The 22,960-nt window shown below is 33.5% G+C and overlaps 1 protein-coding gene across 7 annotated transcripts in view; it reads right to left on the bottom strand.

Annotated features, from left to right (window-relative positions):
• Positions 1–22,960, bottom strand: part of LOC105337755 (protein Shroom3) — a 56,168-nt gene that overhangs the window by 31,705 nt on the left and 1,503 nt on the right. For 2 of the 7 annotated variants that reach the window (XM_034445246.2, XM_034445247.2), the window contains exons 2-3: positions 20,693–20,835; positions 3,892–4,077 (exon numbers count right to left, since the gene is read on the bottom strand). In XM_034445246.2, the coding sequence (XP_034301137.2) occupies positions 3,892–4,077; positions 20,693–20,835 (329 nt within the window). Of the gene's footprint in view, positions 1–1,565; positions 1,719–3,891; positions 4,078–5,231; positions 5,375–15,657; positions 15,808–17,918; positions 17,960–18,800; positions 18,839–20,692; positions 20,836–22,960 lie in introns of those variants that run through there. The other 5 variants (XM_034445251.2, XM_034445250.2, XM_034445248.2 and 2 more) reach the window with 5 other exon arrangements.

Here is a 22,960-nt window from a genome sequence, read left to right as displayed (position 1 = left end):
CGCTACAGAGTAGAACAATGGTGTCGATATTCAATATTAAAAGCTTAGCCATACTTAATAGTCATATGGTCCCTGTCTCATAAGAGTCCTTACCCAAAGGTGGACCATATCATAAATCATGATGTTTAGAGGAGAGTGATCAATTTTAAAGCAATTCGTTGTTTTAAGTCCCATAAGAGAAATAATTTACATTCATATTGAGATGCAGTGACTGTAAGTGAAGCTACAAATTTTAGTTTGTTCATCATTTGAGCAGTCCAATCCACTAAACAGTGAAGAATTATTGTTGTGCCGGCAATATACTAGTACATCAATGGCTTTGAAGGTTTAATTAATAATCAAATACTTCTGAATTTCACTTCTTATATACCAAGAGCTTGGGTAAGAAATTGTATCTTGGTTTAATTGTTACTCAAGGAGCTTGAAAGAAAAAATTCCCAAATGCTTGCACCTAGCTCAAGGTTCAAATTAACATGTGCATGTCACCATAGCTCGGTTTACGAGATGTACCAATCCATTTCCAGAATTTTCTTCTGGATATACCTACAAAAGGACTGATATCTTTCTCTTTTTTTCTTGAATCCATACAGCATTCTAGTATCCAGTTGACAGTGTAGGGATAACCCAAAGTCTGTAAATTTGACCTTTTTTTTCTCTTAATAACTGCAAATTATATGAAAAACCTTAATTTTTACTGTCCTTATATAGACTATAAGCAATCTTGTTTGTTTGTCTTCAATGTTCACAAACAATTTGTGCTATCTGAATCAACAAAATACTTTCAAAATAAGCATGGAATTGTCAATATATTTAGCATTGAAAATGTACACAGAAGCCATGGGATATCTCATTAAAGCTTGATCCGTGCGTTTGAACATTTATACCTCCTGCTGTTTCAGAAAATTCCTTACATAGGGCACCCTCTTGATAAATTATAGCTCTTGTCTGCCATATATATTGAATAACAAGGTTTGTGATACAAAACATTAATTTGATTGCTACTTTAAACTCTTTGGATGGTAAATATGTAGCCTCAAATTAAAGCACTCTTTTGAGTTGTATGACCCATACTATTGGTCCAGTGAGCTTTTTGAAAAGACTTAATCATGTTTCATAAACTTTATCATAAATTGATTATTATCAATTTGAAATGCGAGTCAAAATTGAATTGCTATCTTTGTTCACAGTTTATCTGTCTATTAATGGAAGAATTTCGTATAGAAATATTTTATTGCAATGCATTCAAACTGAGCATGAATTCTGGAGTGTGTGGTTCAATCATCGAACAAACGTGGAACTCTGAAAGGTCAAGGTTAAAACAACATCACCATATTTTGATGAACACATGACTACAGAGTAACCATACTCCTATTATGGGTTACGTGATATAAAATAGGTCTGAAAGGCTTCCAACTTGAAATCAAAGAAGAAATTCATACACCTGTTCAAAGGACTGCCATCATTAACTATTGATTTGGTAATATCCTACAATTATATGCTTACTTTTGATATCAGAATCAGCAAAAAATAAAAAGGGTCTACATGTACATGTATTATAAACTTACTCATCAAGGGAACAGAAAACATCATCTGAAAGTTCTTGTATGCCAGAATCTTCATCGTCCTCTATATTTGAGCAAGTTTCTGTCCTTATAGTCACAGACTCACACTTATTTTGTCTTGAGGATGTTAGTCCCATCTTTCAAGCCAGTTTACACATTGCAGTATACAAGTACTGGATGTTTGGTAAAGATTCCTGTGATGAGGTCTCCATTGTTGTTACAAGTACATGCATTGTCACCAAACGAACACTGAACATGGTTGACACTGCCTGTCTGGCAGGAGAAGAATACCGGGCAGGTAATGAGTGAGAAAATGGCCAGTGTTCCAGACATTGGCTCTCAATGCCCCTCATGCTAATCTACACCCTAGCTTGTGTGTTGTTTATAGGTAAAATCGTCATTAGCAGAACTCCAAAACAATGTGCACCGCGTCACCTGCCAATGGAAGGAATTGTGAGCGAGTGACACTCGCATCTACAGGTCTGGAATATCAGGTCGATCTCGGGAGGTCTAAGTATAAGTTACATCGTTCCGGAGGAGACTCTATAGTATTTGTGATCTCTTGTCATCTCTCACAGGTTTTCTGACAGATTATTACTATAATGAAGACTCGTATTCCCGTAATAAATATATGCATACCATTTCTCTCATCCAGCATTGTGATGAGCAGAGATAGAAGCCTAATTATCTGGCACAAATACCGAGGGTATGATTAACCAAAATTTTGGAATACTTTCTTAGACATATGTCCTATGCATGCAAAAACTGGATGCTTTCTTAAATGATTATACTAAATCACCAAATTAGCCAATAAATAGCAAGCCCAAGTACAATACCAATATAACGACTGCAGGAACAAATTAAGTTCTATTGTTTCATTTCTTCAGTGCAGGTACATGTATAGTTGCAGGTGCACAGAACTACTTCGATTTAGACCATTCAGAATCATTTGTTAAAAAAAAATTGTTGAACAAAGAATGAAACATAAAAACCACCTGAAAGTAATTAACAGACTTAATAAGGCTTTGATGCTGGTATAAGTGACTGAGACCAACGCTTGTGGTTTAAACAAGCTATGATAGAGGTCCTAGATCTTTAACAACATTGGGATACTGTGGTAGCCCTCAATAATGGGGTCAGCCATGCAATGGAGGATATATCTACCCGATCGTGTCATCTGCTCCGAGATCAAAAACACTCAAGTTACCACTGTAATCCTGCAAGGTCATGCATGTTAGCCAACTCTGGGGGAGTTGTGTCAAATGGTGTTCTAAACAGCCAGAGCCAGAAATTACCTGTAAACCCAAGTTTTGACTTGGGATATACATGTAGTGATGAAGCAAAAATATATTTGTATTGTTAACCATTATTAAAAGGTTAGCATGTTTAAGCAGTAAATGTCCAAAGTACACAAATTTAGACTTTAAGAACTGATTCTTTATCACAAAGAACAGTTTTGTTTTGTGTTTCAAGAGCTTTGAAATGTTTCGGTTTGGAAATTATTTTCATTACACTGTGGAAACAACAAAAGAAGAAATCTCGGCCCTGTTCTAAATCTGTTTCATTATGTAGAAATTCCTAAAGCCGGCTTTTTACATCTGACTGCACATGACAGGAACCAGATTAAATCTTTTTGTCATTTTTTCATCCATAAAAATATTTGACTAATATAATAACAAGTATTTATGGGTAAATTAGACTTCAAGGTTAAAAGGCTAGCAGTAATGAAAAATGAATATTTTATGGTCAGAACTTTAAGGCGACGATTTTCGGAAGGTGTGCATGGCACGGGTAGGATCTTGATTTATGAGGCCCTAGGCGCCAAATGGGCACTAATGCCATCTACTTTACACCAATTACTGATACACGAAACATATTCACAATATTGGTGGAAGTGTCCTTTCAAAAAGCTTCAATTATAAATCTAATTTACACCAAATATTCAATATATGAAAGGAGGAAAAAAGGCCAAGCACGTGGCCATGACATATAGTTCTATCTTAATAAACCTTTAATCTTTGCGAGAGTAATAGTGACTTTTACACACGACATAAGTGAGTTATTTAGAATTAAAAGAGAATTCTACCAACCAGTAAATATTGTTAAAATTGCTTAATTTACATAATTTCATTTGCGTGTTAATTTTCAACTCATAAGTACATAAAAATTTGTTGACAATTTCACAATTCTAACCAGCAATTTGCATTAAGTAATAAATACTTGCTAATACTGTAACAAAAAGTTGAAAGAGTTATGTATTTTTAAACAAAAAAGTCACAGCAATTGAAGAAATTAAAATTATTTGTGTGTTTAAAAAATTTTAACGTACTGAAAACTCTCCACCCTTCGTTGCCTGGGCATCACTTTCTCCGCCGATGACCTATGGTTTTCTGCCATGTTGTTTTCATCCTGATCACCTGACCTTCGCCTTTCTCTCTCCTGCCCCTCTCGAGATCTGTGGAGGAACGAGGAAGACCTCAAAATCTTGACACCGGACTCAAGTTTGGAGGTTCCCCTGTTTAGAAAGAAAAAGAATTTAAATTTTTAATGGCGTTGTTTGAGAGAGTCAAGATATCTTAAGAAGCACTTTGAACTTGGTGAAATGAGGGAAAGATAAAAATATGTTACTTCGTACAAACAATTTCAACTACATCATTAAGGCAGGTGGACTGATTTCAAGAAGACATCAAGGTACTCGAAGAGTTCGGTGATTATACACGACAGAAAGATATTGATAGTCTATGAACAAATTCATGCACAATAGCTGTAGATCTTATTACAAAGTGTATTGATAATCTTTTGTCAAACCATGATGAAAGACTTTCTATAGAATTGAAAATCATTCTGTTTATATATCAGCGCATGTCTGCTGCTAAAAAGTCTAATTGTGGTTAGACAAGATGGGACCATAATGATAGAGAAACTTCTAATGGAAGACCAACTTTGGGTTCCACAAAACCACACAATGGATGAACCATAGCAATTTATTTGTTTATCGAGGAGCCCAGCTCTTTGGTACAATCAGAATGTTGACTCTTGACACAATGACAACTAAACTTGAGGGCTTCACTGTCTTCTCAGTAGGAAAAACCACCCATACTAAACTGGTAATCGGTTGATATCAATGCGACCACTTTACATTCAAAACATATGGTCTACAAAAGCTGACAAATAATGCTAGCATACATTACAATGGCATAAGTCAAGAAGCAACATATCACTCTCTACCTACCGGTAAATTAAATCAACTTTAAAAGAAATAACATACCACAGGCCTGCAATAAAATCTATAGTACATTGAATATTCTATATATTCAACCCTAAACTGGATTACACAATGTTATATACAAATGTACCTGCCCATCAAATTTTCAAAAATATAAAATCAAAAGTATGCAACATTTACACAGAATAAAATTTTGGCTTAGTAATATTTCTCTGTGAGTATCTGCATTTACAAACTTTTTCTGATAAGCTAACACTTGATTCTTTGTGGTCCAGTTACTTTCTGTATAAAAGGGCTCAAGGAACATGCCAAGAACCCTCTTATATAATTGAATACCATCATGACAGTGCACTTCAAAAAATCTCACGGACCTAAAAATTCCTTACACAAACTTGCTTGGAGCAATTAAAAAACTTTTTCCAATCATTAAACAGTAATTTCACCTGATCATTTTCATATAATCCACATAGTTCAAACTAGATTGCCTCTTCATTTTTTAGAGCAATTCGCCGGCAAACAAATTGCAAAGTTCTCCAGTTTTTGACATTCGTTGACAGCCTCTAAATTTCTCAAGTAGTGCAATTTCAATGTCTGCTGCCTAAGTCACATTGGTAAGTTTTAATTCCAAGTTAACCAAGCCTGCAGTGTTAATATTCCAGGTGACACTATCTGTCCTCGACTTTGGCAAAATCCTTAAAAAATGTGATGTTATCAGCTTTTGTTTTAAAAAGCCTATTCAATCGTCCACAAGCAGAAAATAACTCTGCTTTTTGCCTCACCAGGAGACTATATATAACTTCTTTCACTCTTTCTCTGTCCAAACTTCCCCATTTTTTTCTAGGTTTGTAACAAATATTTGTTGTCCTAGTTTTTGTAACATATATGTATCAATTACAAGAGGCTGTGGCAATAAAGTCACACAAATAGTGTCATTTAAATTGAAGACCTCTGAAATGTCCTTTTATCCCTACACTAAATGTACCATTAAACTTGTTTTCCTCTTTACCTTCCAATTGGTCAGTAGATGTATGTATCAAACTGGAGTAATTTTATAGGGTTTGGACCCCCATTCACTGTTGTGCTACTGGATTTAGTTGTTTAGAGTCTCTCTGTATGCTTTGTTATTTGTGACCAGAAAGATGACAAAGCTGAAGTGATAACAAACATGCCCCTCATGTCTTATGTCTTACTATACTTCAGCAGACACACTGGCGTCATCACATAAAATAATACTTGGTCTTTCAGTCTTTTGGGGGGGGGGGGGGGGGGGGTCATGTTCAGGCTAGAACTGCAAAAAGGCTTGGAATCTTTTTCTTTGAATTGCTTGGTTCAAAAGGTGTTTTAATCATTTAATTCGATCCTCCCTTATAAAAAAGAATGAATTTAAAAATGTATCAACAAGGGTTTTTCTCCTTTCTTTAAATTGCTTAAATTTTATTGGTTTCAAGGGGTGTCAGTAAAAGAGGGGTTTTTTTAAGCTAAAAACTGTATCAACTTTTCATGGCTTGGTGTCCTTGCACTCAAGCGGCTCCCTTGTTTATAAGAAGGAGGAAAGCAGACCAAGGACAGGGTACGTACAATCTCCTGCATGGCTAAATTGCAGAGATGGAAATTCTCTCTAAGGACAGGTGAACTATAGCTTTTGCAAGAACACATAGAGAATAGCAAAGGGAAATGATCTCGACAGCTAGCTAGGGAATATTTGTAACAAGATTGGTGACCAGCCTTGTTGTTACTTAGGAGTTAAATGTGTCCTAAAAAGTTAGCAAACATACAAAAGAAAGATAACAGGCAAATATTGATCAGCCAAGTTTATTCCTCTCAGGTTAAAGTAAATCAGAGAGTTCTATAAACAATTGATTACAAGTACTGAACTTTGAGGTTGAATTCAAGACAAAAATCCAGAAGAATCAAATGAAATTAAAACAAAACACATCAATATAAATTAACAAAGAGATCAACACATAAACCGTATAATTTTTTATCACAATTTTTACTATTCACTATTAAAGGTCTAATAGTGACTTCTTCAGAGAAAGTCTCTTAAATTTTGCGACTAAATCGACCCTTTCCCTCTACCCCCCCCCCCCCCCCCCCCCCTTTTTAAAAACCATGACCTTTCCTCGTTTCCATATTTTCTAATTATCTCCAGAACAAAAGTAATGATATAAACAAGTGACTATATATATATGTACGTGTATAGTAATTAGTATGCAGCATAACAGTGTTTCAGTACATGTATTAGCAGAATTTGACTTTTAGAAATGCGGCACCTCAATCCACAAAGTTTTCATATGAATCATTTGGATTGCTAATTGTCTCAAAACTAAAATGAAACCAATATTTGGATGAGCTAATCCAAAAAGTATTTGAATGAATAATAAAAAATTGTGCTAGAAGTCTCAAATTTATTTTTTTGCTATTATTGCAATGCAGACAGCTGTTAAGGTCATTCAAAGTAATTTTGTTGAAAAATACCTTCAAGAGAATTGCTCATCAGTATAAATTAAACTTAAGCTGTAAAAACTTTCTAGGTAAAAACAGCTAGCTAATGACACATAACAAAAAAAAAAACAGTAGTTCATTATCATATGACCACACACTGAATATTAAGTATATATACCATTCATAATGATTTAAATAAACATTTAAATATCTTTTTAATTCATTATAAAACTATATGCTCTTACACATGATTGTGTAAGGAATTCTGAACTTTTGCAAATGTTGACACTTACTTTAATCTATAGTGTCCTGATTAAGATCGAGCAGCAATTACAAAATCCTTTATGGCTTTAATCTCAGAAATCAATTATTAAAGACAGGATTTTTTAAAACTTGTTTCTTAAGCCAATTAGCCACAAAGTAAATTGGTAAATTTTGGCCGTTTTGTACAGTTGTGGCTGAACAGTTTAAACTACTATAAAATGGAGAAATCTTCAACGGTTTGATAAAAACCTTAGTTAATATTTACTGCACCTGCAATCAATGTTTTAAGCAAACATTTCTAAGCATCATCCATGAAAATGTAATTAAAAATCTTGGCCCTTGAACTGAAAGCAGTAGGTTATATAATTGTAATGAAATTCAAAGCTTTTGTACATAATCATTTCAGATATGATTCAATAAGCTATTAAATATCAAATGTATGCATTCTTGAACATGAATTTATTAAACCACAATCTAAAACCTTCTACATTCTGTATCATATAAAATATTTGACCAGGTGCTGTTTTCATATCATCAAAAACTTTAAAACTTTGATTTTTTAGATCTTTGTATTGGTCTATTATACACTGGTGAATGCACCAGCAAGAATTTAACACACACAGCAATTAAAGGATACATTAATTTCAAATTGAAGTAGTAAGAAAATCTAATATACATCTCTTATATATACAATTATAATATGGATAAGTAAAAAAAAAATTTTTTTACCTCATGCAAATGATTCTAAATACTTGCAAGTCTTGCAACAAAGAAATTGCAATGTTAAGCAAGATTCTTAAAGAGCACCTGAAAATATGAACACATTAATGCAATGCCAGGTCAAACCACTTCATGATGGGGTAAATGGCCTGACATAATTTTACAGGATAACCAAATATTGATAGGAAATTCAATATCAAACTCCATTCTAATACCCTTAACCTTTTAACATGTCTCAAATATCTAATGTTAAAAGATTGGAAATAGTACTAAGGAAAACATCGCTGTTCTTCTTTTAAAGTTTCGCTGAACAAATATTTGCTCATTATAGAAGAAATTTGTTGTGATGTCAAGTACCGATTATAGTTCCCGATCATTTGATTACTTTGCAGTAATCTAATTGGGTATGACCACCCGACACCCCCCCCCCCCCCCCCACCTTTTTTTTTATCAATTTGTTAAAGAAAGGGTCCTAAAGCTCAAGATAAAGAAAACATTTCTGCTAAGTCCTGCATTATGTTTAGATTAATCCTAAATTTTATTGCAGATCGACTTAACTTAAAAATTCTGGTCTGAACATGCAAGTATAATTTATCTACCAGACCTTTTAATTGAATGTCGGCAGTCATGGTGCACAGTTGTTGCACCTTTTGGGGTCAATCCAGATTAAAAGACACCATTAACAAAGCTGAATGTACATTGGAATTTAACAGAGATACCTATCTACCGATAATCAACAAGCAACCAGGAGAGAGAGAAAAAAATAAACAAGAAAGAAGGAAAATAGATTAAAGATACCCAACTGTTTGTTAATTAATTCCAATCACAATGAAGATTGGTAAAGCATCAAACCCAACAGCTGACTTCTGTACAGATAGGGATAAACGCAGTAAATGTATCAGATTCAATGTGTTTGGAACACCTGATGTATTCAGTTAAAAAATTTTTTTTACCAGACTTTGTTTTCAACAAATGGAGTAGACTCAAACATAACTGTTCATTACGAAACATGTTATGCAACTCTTCGGTATAACGTATAAATAAATACTTAAAGGACATAGCGACTGAACTATTTTGAATCAAACTTCAGAGGAACTGCAGCACAAATCAATGCATTAGAATTCAAACATTTCACTAAGTATCTACCTTATAGACTAGCTGACACACTTCACAATATGCATATGTCTTTTCTCAGAATTTCAATCTCAGTAAGAATTGCACAAACCTCCTCCGCTAAAAACTTCAAATCTATGATGAGAAACTGTTCAGTATTATTTCAAAATTATGCTCTTGCTTTATAAAATTTAAAGTTCAGATACATTACTTGTTTAAAAAAAACCAAATATCTAAATGAGCTACTCAAGGTATTAGAATCTTCCTACATGACATTGTAGGATATGCCATTATATGACCCAAAGCCTGCAAGAGATGAATTGTGTGCTGGTCAACTTTGATGATTGTGAACCCTGCAAACAGGTGAAAGAAGACTTTCATCACTGCCATCAAAGTTTTCCAGTGGTTAAAAATTTGTCTCCATTAAATGTACAAGTTACCACATCACGCATGTTACCATGAATCACGCTGAAAAGCAAGTGGTGTTCATGGCAGTTTATATAGTCTCCTGATGCATATTTCTCTTGCCCTCGACCAAGAACGTTTAAATCTTTTTTGGATGGACAAACATTAGAGATGGCAATTAATCTGATTGGTATGTAATGACAGCCATGTCAAGCCCATGTACGTAGAAACGCGGTGTCCTTGTTTTAAAAAATCGTAACATTTCCTGCCTACATCAGGTCTCCCATACAAAATGTGCATTTTTCGACAACACCAGTGCATGCTATGCTTGACGCACTTAGTCATGGCTCTGACAACAGGACAAGACATTGGAATTTCTTCGCTACTTGTCCGCTTTTATTTTTTAAGCTACTCAGTTGAGGCCCGCAATACAACAGTGAAAATGTTTGCATTGAAGTCTGCAGAGCTTAATAAAAAATCACTTGATTCTGAATGCACCTCAACAGTACTGCAAGGTTTACATTAATTGGCACATTAAATATGTGGAGAAATTCATTCTATGCTGCATTTATTGCCTATAATGATGCAAATATTGATCTAAGGAATGAATTTCAGGTCTTGTTTACCAGCAATACTCAATTTTCTTCCACCCTTGCTATTATTTATACAATGTATGAATTCCAAAGTTATGTAATTTTCACCCCTCTTTTTTAAGATTTTTTTTTCTAATTCACATACATGCACATCTGAATTCTAGCCGAGATCCTAGCTGTCAGGCCCAAATCAAAAACATGCAGTCAAAAGAAGTATCATCATACAAGCTATAGACCAAAAGACAGTAAAAATTATTTTAAAAATGCATTACTAGTACTATGGTACGGCTGAATTATGAGGTGTGCAGTGCATAATACATGTCGATTATGAAAATGATATTGATTCAAATAATCTCTTTAAAAGGGGTGGAGTTTTCTAAACGTACCAGTGGCTTAAGGTATAAAAGGTTTCTAGTACATATATTGACTAAATTTGATAACAAACATTTGTACTCTGTAAATTATTCAGCTTAAACTATAATCATAAAAGAATGCACTTGCACCTATATTTGTAATACGTTAAAAAACATACCAAAGGAAAACTTCATAAGTAAGCAAAAGTGCAGAATTTTTTAGACTTCAAAACTTATTTAATTTAGCAGTGGTATAGGCACTATTCTTAATTAGTTTTCTGTAGCTCATTACAAATCACTAGGTCTTATAAGCATGAATTAATATTCTGTTTGAAAGTTAATACAATAAACATGTATGTAAAGTAAAACTTCTTTTGTACAAACAAGGATAATCAATTAAAATATATTTTTTTAAAAATTGATATAGTTAATTTTTGGCAGTGTCTGGAAATATTCTCAATATTTCCATAAAAATTATGAATTTATGACAGTACAACTCTGATATAAAGAATTTGTGAATATAGTGAATAATTTTTTTAAAGAATATACCATAAAACTATTTTTTAAGACCAATTTTTTTAAAGTTTTGTAAATTTAAAATAAGTTGAAGTTGACAAATATCATTGTACTATATATATAAAGATAAATTTACAGTAGAAAATGCCTACAACCGTGAGTAGTTTCACTGAATTCCAGCATATAGACATCTGATGTAAGGCTAAGGCAATTAACTAATTACATGCATGTTTCAAACATGACTTTAAAAATTCCTACCTGTGGAATCATTGAAACAATGGCTTTTCAAATAAAGAAGACAATTATGGTAATAATTGTTTCAATACTTCTTTTGATAAAAAACAATGAGACCATGACATTTCATCATGTATAAAAATAGGAAAGAAAAAAATTTTGCTTAAGGCAGAATTATACCATTCAAATATTGCTTGTAGAGCATTAATGCCTTACTTTTTTTTTAAAATTCATACCAACTGATACAAATCAACAAATGATCGACTTTACCTTAAATGAGAGAGCTGCAAATGGTGAATGATTGACAGATTTAAATTTTCTTTCTTTATTTGATTTGTTCTGCAATGTACACCATGAGAGATTGATTGGAAGCTGCCACCTACGATGTCAGCCATGAGTAAAAGAAAGAAGCAAGATAAAATTAGCAGATAGTTCGATTTAATTAGGGTAAACATATCCCATGGTACACAGACCAAAGCAGATGTACTTTTAGACATTGTACAAATCCTTCAATTCAGAAACCAGAGGTGGCAATACCTGATCAGATCAGGATATGTCTGTCAAGTAATTGGTTGGTTTCTTTTTTCTCAAAAACTTTTTTTACCCTTACTCAATAGATGTCACGGAAAACTAATATTTGGGCAGACACTAGCTTACATCGCGAGAAGCAGTCAACCGTGACAAGGAATGCTCCGAATTACACCTGGTTTTGCAACCCCCCACTTACCTTTGGTGGCTAATGCCTTGATGTGTTAACTTGTATGCAATGAAATGGGCCCTTCCCCTCCACCACCACCTAAGAAGGAAGCTAAACTGGACTTAAGTGATGTCTGACAATGGCTGAATAAAGCCTTCCAACATCTGTTGCTTCATTGATCTCCTTGATGCACCAGCTTTAAACTTTCCTAAGGAAACATCTTCAAAGGTCTTAGGGAAAGGACAAAAGTTCACCCCCTTGTATTGCAAGGTCAGGACACGCATTCTACAGCTAGGACTCTAATATTCCTACTGTACCACTAACAGTTTGAGCTTTGGGGTCTTTTTGTTTTTTGGATTTCATATCACTAGTAGCTGTCCATGCATTTTCAATACACTTTTCTATGAACTAGCTTTTCTATCAATATACCATGTGTTGCCATAGCATCACTGAATTGGGAGAACACTTAAAATACACGTACATGCAAAAGATCATGGGTTCAAATCCAGGCCAGGCCTATCCATCAAGGTATTGAATATCCATGGCAACTGAATTTGATAAGAGGTGAATATTCTGGCAGGGCTATATGCTACACATATATACATTGTAGATCAAATACATTTGCAGTATATACAGTGTATTACTTCAAACCTGGGCTTGATGGGATAACAATTAATCTCCATCCCCATTATACACAATTGTTTCTTTGTTTTCCAATGCTTTACATTTTAGTGAGTTTTCAATTCTTTTAACTTCTACTAGACTCATACCAGTAAATAACCCTTTGGTTACATGTAAACTTTTTTTTCAATGATTACATTTACATTTAATGCACTAAATGCAATACAGTCAACTTCATTAACCTGAACTAGATGGGACTTTATAAAAATAGATAATCTGAGATATCCAAGTTATAATTCAAGATATCGAGGGTAAAATGCTTAAAACAACTTACAAATCACTTCAACATATCCGTTGTATTCGAGATATTAGTGGTCGAGATATCGAAGTTCAACTGTAATTGCAATCAATTAATCCGTTTTTGATTTGGGAAAAATATCAGTAAAAGGGATTGCTTAAAATTTGTTGGTGCTGGAAAGAATAAGTACCCTATCAATGGGCTACTGCCCTTGTCAAACAAGATTTTGGCTTCTAAGCTGACAAAATTTCAATTTCAAATTTTCATCCATTTGATACCAGTAACTATATATATATTACAAGTCTTCAAAATATCTTTGAGTAATGTTTCAAAATTTTGATTTTTCTGCAAACCTTTTAAGTTATACTATGATCTACAAAAATTGTCTGAAGAATTTTCCTTTCTTTGTTAATGGAATGTATTGTGCATAATATATTGCTGATATTGATAATGAGAATTCAAATTTTACTTTCATCATTTTGAATACTTCTAAAAATTCCAATGTAAATTCAATTTATCTATTTCCCATCTACAAGTATGCAAATAATGTTATTTAATGTTATTATGGCTTCTAATTCTATAGTAAAGCATCAAAGGATTCCTGGAGAGATATGAATCTATCAAGATTTTGCCTGCATGGCAGATTTAATGATATAAAACGTAGCATAACCAAAGGGGAACAACTCCTATTTATGAATTTTATCACTCGATCTGCTTTGAATAATTATCAACAAAAATTGTTGAAATACATCGAGTTGGAGGTATAATATATCTTTTAGATGGTTCCATTTGAATTCATTGTAGGCCAAAAAGGAATCAATTGCAGAAATTTTTGAGTGATGAAATGGGCACTGTAAATGAATGAAATTGTTAATGTAGTCCGATTGCTTCTCAGTGGCCATTACCTTTAATTAAGGTGGTATGGGACATCTGTCGATATTAATGTGGATTAAAGTAAATTATAATTGACAGACTTTCATAGGTTTAGATTTTTCAAATTTTACAATATTTAACAAAAAAAAACAGCTTTTAAAAATATTTGGAGAGGTAGAAATTGTAAACCCCCGAGTCGGATTCGAACTCCTGTGACTTACCGATTCGTAGACCAACTAAGCCACTGGCTACGCTGTTAGGTGACAATATTGGGAAAGAAAATACTTATATGATTACACTTCATTTTATTGTTTATTTTGATAAACAATATGTCACAACATGGAAGTGTCCCATACCATGTTAAGTACATGGAACTTGATTTCCTTCTTGTATATTCCAATCCTACACCTTTTTTTTTAATGATCAAATCAAAAAGACCTTGTCTACCTTAAATGGCCTCCTCAAAGCATCCGACTTTGCTAAAACAAAAGGGTTTCTTGTCCAGTCCACTCACTATCTTTTATGTCCAATGGAATCCTTTGAAAAGCAGAACGGACTAAAAACCCTAAGCTGCTTAGAGCATAGAAAGATGTTTTTGGCTTGCAAACAAAATTGTAACTTCTCTCTTTTTAATAAAACAAATTTGAGGAGGGGGGAGGGGAGGTTAATGAAATCAGGAACAATTTCTTTACCCAAACTTTATAAAGGAGTATTAATGAACCTTAGAGAGTAATTGATTCCATAATTCCAACATATAAGTTGGTTGGATATTTCTAGAATCATTTGTACCTAGCTCTACCAATTTAATGTTGAATATCCATTTAAAGGATTTGGTTCACTGAGTCTTTTAAAAAGAAATACTGCACACTTTGTGCAATATGTCATTAAAATTCATGAAAAAATAATGACAACTTCATTTACTTGTGTATTTAGACAAAATAAAAGGTTAGGAAAGTAAAATCCTTCCTTGCTCAAGGATATTTTGCAAGACTTTCCTTGAGAACACAGCAATGGAAGGGGCATAAACTGGCATGCAATATTTCATAACTGTCTACTTATGATTGAAAGTTCCTTTCTGAAAGACATTTAATAGATTAATATTCAATGGTGATATAATAAATGATTCTTGTGGTATTGAATTACACCTTCCTTTATTTAGATAGATTGTTCTCGTTTTTTGTTTTTTTCAAAAGCAAACTTCATTGAATAGCTGCGGAACAATTTCCTTATATGAAATATGCCTAAATCTCAGTTTTTGAGTCACAGAAAACAGGATCAATGGTCTGTGGTACCTACAATGTCTGCGGTGAAGGGATTCTTTATTCGGTAATATTTTATCATTTACTCATCCATCAGTGGCAAAGCTCACCAGATATCAGACAACATGGCAACCTTTGGCTGGGGTTGCTAGGTTTACAAGGAATAAACTGGAGCATTGATCATATCCGGGTAAAACTTCTGTTTGTCACAGAGTTTATATATACTTTTACTAGCTGCCAGAAGAAATATCAAGCCCTATCTTAAATTTCTTATCAATCTGCATCACCTTTGCTGGTTTTTCCACCAAAATCCCCAAGTTTTAACTGGTGACCATATATTTATGATACAACACCATATCTAATGGAACCACCCCCATTTAGAGATATCAGAAGTTCTAGCTTTTACATCCTCATGCAATTAATGTCCATGATGACAATATTTATTATAGTTTTTGAAGAGTTTGAAATTCTCACTCACCTATCTGATTTTCCTGACCAACTCGCTCGAGTCCTTGGACTCACAGGAAGCTGGTCGTAGTTAACCTTCAGAGGAGGGGGACTTAGCAAAAGGCGAGTTGGTTTGGTACCTCCATCCATATTTACAAATCAAAATTTCTGAAGCACGTATAAATCCAAGAGCTAAAGACTCTGTAGTTCAACATTTTACCAAGCACTTCCCATTTATTATCGTATTACTAAGATGTTTTCTGTTTAATGCCAAAATCCATGCAAAATTTTGCAAACTAAATTATTATGCAGTTAATTCACAACTCCTACAAACAATGTCCTCCATTTTGTTTTATCCATAATATTAAGTCTTTAGCGTTAAATCTAATTATGTCTCCTTTGGACTAAATGACTGGATAATCCAAGGTGTCCTGTCTCGGCAAACGTATTACTGGGAACAGGAAAATACCGAACACAATACACAACCAGGTTCATTTTCATTCAAACAGACACATGTGTACCAAGTCTGAATGAAGACTCACAATGCCACTGCACTTTTTTAACTGATAAGCTTATTAGGACAAAGTAGGTCTATTGTCCTGAAACAATTAGTGAAGAAAATAGGATTATTCTGATAGCCCCCATGTTGTGAAAATTTGAACACAGCATGGAGGGTCATTTAAAAAGACGGCACAAATCGGTTAGAGTAACGGATCCCCGTACAAAAGAATATCCGAATTTTATTAAGAGAGCTAGGAGGAACCGATTTGATACAAGAATGAAACGTCCCATATACAACTCATAATGCTACTCTTGTCTGCATGGTTTTATAGTCAAATTCATGCACTTTGACAACCAATGAAGAATCTGAAAAGGGTCTTTTGAAATAGGAGAGGATTTATAAATTGACAGCTCAGAATTGGGTGCATTAAATATTACAAACTCAATTAAATAATGATCAATATATTTTTTTAACAAGTGAAAAGCTGTCAATGTGACAGCAAACCGGGTTTTCTTTTATGTGAACTGTATCCATAATCTATGTCAACCCATATCCAGTGAAATGGTGTACCCTACATGCAATATTTTGCCAAAAAATGACTAAGTTCAAAAGCTGGTATTTTTTTCATAAATTATCGGAAATCAAAATCCTAGCAATATGCACACCTCTGATATATGTACATTTGATCTGCAAAAGAACAACTTCCAACCTTGAAAACAGTAGGAGGAGTTATCCATACAATGAGGGTACCCTATATGCAATATTTTGCCAAAAAATGACTAAGTTCAAAAGCTGGTATTTTTTTCATAAATTATCAGAAATCAAATCCTAGCAATATGCACACCTCTGATACATGTACAATTGATCTGCAAAAGAACAACTTCCTACCTTGAAAACTGTAGGAGGAGTTATCCATACAATGAGGGTACCCTATATGCAATATTTTGCCAAAAATTGACTAAGTTCAAAAGCTGGTATTTTTTTCATAAATAATCGGAAATCAAAATCCTAGCAATATGCACACCTCTGATATATGTACAATTGATCTGCAAAAGAACAACTTCCTATCTTGAAAACTGTAGGAGAGGAGTTATCCGTACAATGAGGGTACCCTTTTGGCAGCCGCCCACCCACCTGCCTGCCCGCCATTTTCACCATTTTAATAACCGGATTTTTCCTTTGGAAAACCCGGTTTAAAACCCTAGAAACATACAAGAATAATGAAATAACCTAGGATTTTAAGGGAGACAACTCTTTGGTAGACTGGGCTATATCAGCTCTAAGTGTCATCACATCAGGTAATCAGAGCATAATTTCATTAAATATTGGATATTAATTCATTCTTACCTAATTCATCAATATCTTCCAAACAAAAACTAAAGGATGCTTTGAAGACAATGTGTATAAAAAAATCTTTCAAAGAAAAAGAATACTACAGTACTTTAAGTTAATAAATCATCTGTAGACTTATTTTTCCCCTCTACATGGATTGAGAGAGAGGTTCAACAGAGAGAGCTAAAACAGAAGAGTTAACATCAAGAAAAATTTCATAATGCTCTCATCTGCCGTTCGCATTAAAAGATTTTCATAATTATCTATTTAAGACTTTCATTACTGCAGGTAATACATAAAATATTTAAAAGTTTTTATATCAAATTAATATGATTATCTTTAGTTATTATGATGATCATGTAAATCAAATGCAAATAATACGCATGCATTCAAGACCCCTGCCTCAACCCACCCCCTCAAAAATGCATCACTTTTTCTCCTACATAAACGATACCCACCTCTTTTCAGTGTAAATTCTTTCCATCACAGATAAGGCTTTAACAATCACATTTAATCACCTTCTACATTCACGTTAACGCACACCAAATAAATATTTCGACTCAAATGAAACGGTTCCAGGTAGAAGAATCTCCTCCCTTACACATGCCTACCTTACAGCAAATCAATAACAATTCGACTGTCACACTGGAATTGATATATTGTAATCTTACAGGAATGTGACAATATGTACTTTAATAGAAGGGGATCTTTCGACACAAAACCTACTTCTCTTTACTTCTTCATTTATTTTCCAGGTGTATATAGCGCTTAGAACCGAACTCAGACTTTTTTTTTCATCAGTTCTAATCTGAATGGCTAGCACTCAAACAGTCTACACTTATGACAAAGAAATCTCATAACTTTCACCTGGGTAAATTAGAGGCGTACAAGAAGTTTTATTTCTGTAATTTTCATCTGAATTAATAAAATTCCTGTCTGAATGACTGCCACGATTTGAAGCGGGGCTGGGAATTCAATAAAACTCCCCGATGTACATTCCCGAACAAACAGTTTGTAATTAGTTGACAAAGTATTAAGTTAACAACAAAGACATGTCTGTCCTTGGTCAACCGGTGCATATTCATACTTCAAAAAAATTGCAACAGCTCAACTACATCAGAACATGTGCTCAAATGTACCTCGTGGATACAAAGGGATCGAGACTCCATTAAATTCAATTACAGATCGAAACCATTTAAATTCATTATATTGTCAAGGAAACTGCTGATTGCAACATTCAATTAAAACAATTTCCAAAAAAGAAAAAAGTTTTTTTTCCTATATGGTAACCATGGAATACATGAAAATTCACAATTACATATAACATATTTAATACTCACAAGAGTTTATCGATAATGTCCATTTTAAAAACTCATGGAATGCACACATACCTCGAGATCTCGTATTAAAAACCTTCACAAAGAGAAACTATTATGATCAAAAAACTAATTCTATTGAAACCCCTTGATTCCAAGGTCTCTGTGTGCAACCTACGCTATTTAAGAAACCAACAGGCCAGACAGTTCATATCAAGAATGGAAATTTAAAAATCAAAAAGATAAAACATTATTTGTTTAGAGCGCCTGTTCAATCTGACAACATGACAAAAATGCTAGTGTATTCATGGTGCAACTTCTAAATTTCCATGATTAAATGGATGATGTTTAATAAACATGCAGCGTCAGTTGGCTGGTTACCATGCAAGATGGGACATAGTCACACATTTAATATCATTGAAAGTTGATGGATCAGCTAAATCTTGTCTGAGAGACAAAAGAGTTATTCCCCTTGTTTGCATTTCGAAGCATAGATCTATTAGAAGTAACTGATACATGATAATCAATTACCAATATTCAAGGAAAATTCATAAAAAAAAACTTCTGTGAGGAAACTTAGTGGAATTAAGCAATTATTGCTCATAATATCCATGCATTAAATTGTCATTTTTTTTTTAATTTGGTACTAGCTTATGAAAATTGGAGGAACACATTGCAGATTATGCTTTGATTTCCATCTTCGACAATGTAAGAATACTTTTTCAATTATCATACAGTTTTTGCAAAAAAATAAATAATAGGAAATGCTTTACAGCTAGTGCAATGAAGTTTCTAGTAAAGAAATGAAAAAAGTAGGCCGATTATCTAACTCATATACATTCACACATTTTGGGAAAATTTTAAAAAAAAATTCAATGCTCTTATATATGTACATCTCAAATTTTAAGGGTATTTTTGTGGAGAATATTTGAATTAGAATTAAGATGAAATACTATATTAATCAAAGAGGATGCACATATAAAGAGAAAACCTTACAATTATAAAATTCATGATAATACATGTAACTGTATTACTGGGATATAATATAATTACATATATTCTCTGATTTTTTTTTTAATGTGGGAAGGAAATGTAAAAATTATCAATTTCCAGATAAAATTCTGATAAAAAAGTGCATATAAATTTCAAAATTATACTTTCATGAAGATTAGTTCACAGTCTGATAAATAATTAATATTAGAAATAGTGATATTTAATGATGATACATTGCTTCTCTGGGAGATAGAACATTGCAACTGTCAATGTTACTGTTTGGGAGAGCAAAGTTGAAATTGACATCCCTCAAAAACCATTGTCAATCTCTGCTTTGCTTTGGTTGAAAAAAGTTTTCCAAGGGGTGTCAATATCAACTGTTACCCTTCCAAACAGGCACTATTATATAAATAGTGCCTGTTTGGGAGGGTAACAGTTGAAATTGACACCCTGAGAAAACCATTGTCAACCGACGCGAAGCGGAGGTTGACAATGGTTTTCGAGGGGTGTCAATTTCAACTGTTATCCTCCCAAACAGGCACTATTTATTTTGTTATACTGAATGTCTTAATTTTTAAGAAAATTTTACTGCTTTTAAATAGGAATAACGTGAATTCTACAGCGAACCGTACGCGCATAATTTTCGCGCATGTAACATTTTTTAATGTTACCCGTTGCTAAGTGCGTTGCTAACGCTGAGGGTAATAGAAAATATTATTAACTGCGTCTTAACCAATCAGATTTCAGTATTTAACATGAAAGTATAACAAATAATGTTATCATCAAGAGCATACTAACGGTACAATTGTATTCATTTAATGTATTGGCCCAAACACCAAAAACTGAAAATGGATTTCTGACCAATAGATCAAACTATGCATGTCTTTGAAAGTTCACATGGCTATAATTACAATTGACCTTACCTCCACACAGTCAAGGTCAAGGTTCTGAATGCATCCTTAATTAGCTGTTCTCCTTCACTCAGAGATTCTGGGGCCATGCCATTTACAGCCAGAATATAATCATCTGCCTTAAGATGACCATGACCTTTTCCTTCAGGGTCAACCTGTAGAAGTACAAGAAGTTATTTGATTACATAAGTGGTTCTATGCTGTATGCCTGTCTGTCTTTTAATAGTTTTTCATGCAGATTTTCCTAAATTGACAATGATACTGCTTCATACTGGTATGTCAACAGTATACTGGAAAATCTACCAGCTAGTACATACCGGTATTATCTTCTTAGTATGTTCTTAAAATGCCAGGGTGTTATATGATCTATGATTTCAATGTACATGAATATTAATATACCCAGTAATATTGATGTCCCTTTGATATTCTTTTGATTGTTGAAATGAAAACAATTTTAGCACACCCGAGTAAATTCTGATTCAACCTATAACTTGGAAATTTTGTTAAATATTGATAGCTTACATGTAAATTATTTTAGCATTTCAAAAGAGTTACCTCCCTTGTCAGAAGAACCAGGTACCGTAAAGGAGAGAGACTATAATTATAGTCCTCTTACTCAACTTCTACTCCAAACATCCCAACACTTGACCGACTATACCCACAGGCCATTATTACTGGTAATTCCCGGACACTTAGATGATTGCTAATATTTCACTCAGTTCTAGGCCTTATAATTTTGTCATCTGACATGCCTTTTACAATTTTTATTTGGAGAAATATAAACTGTGTCAATTTGTCAAAATGGGACCAGAGGATGAAAGTAGCTATCCAGTACTTTAATTAAACCTTAGAGCAAACATTTCAGATGTAACGGTACATATATGCCGAGCACATCACATGAGCTTGAAGATTGTTGGAGACGTTATAATTAATATTTTGCATTTAATGTGTATGCAATGTTAGAAAAAAATTAAGGCCTTTATTCTTATACTATCAAGTATTTGACATTCCAAACCTTACAGGTAAAATGTCACATGAAAAAACATTTCATGTATATTTAGAAGTTTGCTCCCCCAATATCAAACATTGATTCTACATTCAGTTAGCAGCGTACTCCCCTACTGAGTATATCTTTTCAATATAGCCCCCTAAAACTGACATGTTTTGAAAGTTATCAGAGCTAGAAGCAAGACGACAAAAAAAAAAAAAATCTCAAAGAAAACAGTTCTAGTTGAATAAGAAGGACTCCATAAAATCTAGGATACAGCCATTGTTATGCAAGTGAGTTACTTCAGGAGCGAGGGTAATAAATAGCGGTTTAACAAGCACCTAGTCCCTGCAAAATCTCCCATACTATAGTTTGTTCCCCATAGTGTGCCAAAACGACATTGACAGAGATTTGGATGACATTGCTCATTAGTCATTTCCTCTCTCTCTTTTGGCTGTCAAATTTATTTACACGTTTTCCAAACAAACTTAAATCAATAAAACCTTAAAATCAGCCTACTCTCAAAAGGTAGGCCAGACGCTGATTAAATCACAAAGGGGGGCTTAGAAAGTGTCCCCCCTTTAAACAAACTCAAACCTCCCCCAATTACATGCCGAAAGAGACATCTCATCCGAAACCAGCAATCTTGGCTCAGGCCTTTACAACTATGAATATGATAATTCGTAATAATTATAATGTATCATGTATATATAATGTATAAATGAATTTTTTTCACTGCATTTTAATTCTACAGTTCCACATGCAAACAATACTCTCAATTTAGTTTATGGGGAACAATTTATGTATATAGTGTTACCAGTAAATGTAAAACTTCTATGTATGTATTTTAAAGAAAATTAAAAATGAACTTATAAATCGTGGTCCCATTTTCACTTTAAATATTACTTAATTAGCTGAATTGAAACAATTACATTGTATTATAAGGACAATTTAATAATCAAGCAGTCCACCAATAATGTATTAAAATGTACATTTAAACACTTTAAGGTTGTATCCTAAATTTTGTGTAAAAATAAGTGGAAAAAATCTTCTTATATTCTCCTATTAGCAATTCAAATTTATTAATAGCATTTGAGGAGCATGATACTTCGTAGTTCATACACATGAACATTGTACATGTCAGAGACTGACCACTTCAGAAATGAGTACAACTTTTTGAGTGCAATATTTGGAACCACTTCCTGTACCATGGAAAATAAGCTTCCCCCTCTCACTTTGTGGGCGCCATCCGTAAAACTTTATTTAAAATGTCGTTAAAAAGGGATTTTTAA

Source organism: Magallana gigas, chromosome 2 (genome assembly GCF_963853765.1).
Source record: "Magallana gigas chromosome 2, xbMagGiga1.1, whole genome shotgun sequence".
Lineage (NCBI taxonomy): Eukaryota > Metazoa > Mollusca > Bivalvia > Ostreida > Ostreidae > Magallana > Magallana gigas.
This window is presented reverse-complemented; position numbering and strand designations above follow the sequence as displayed.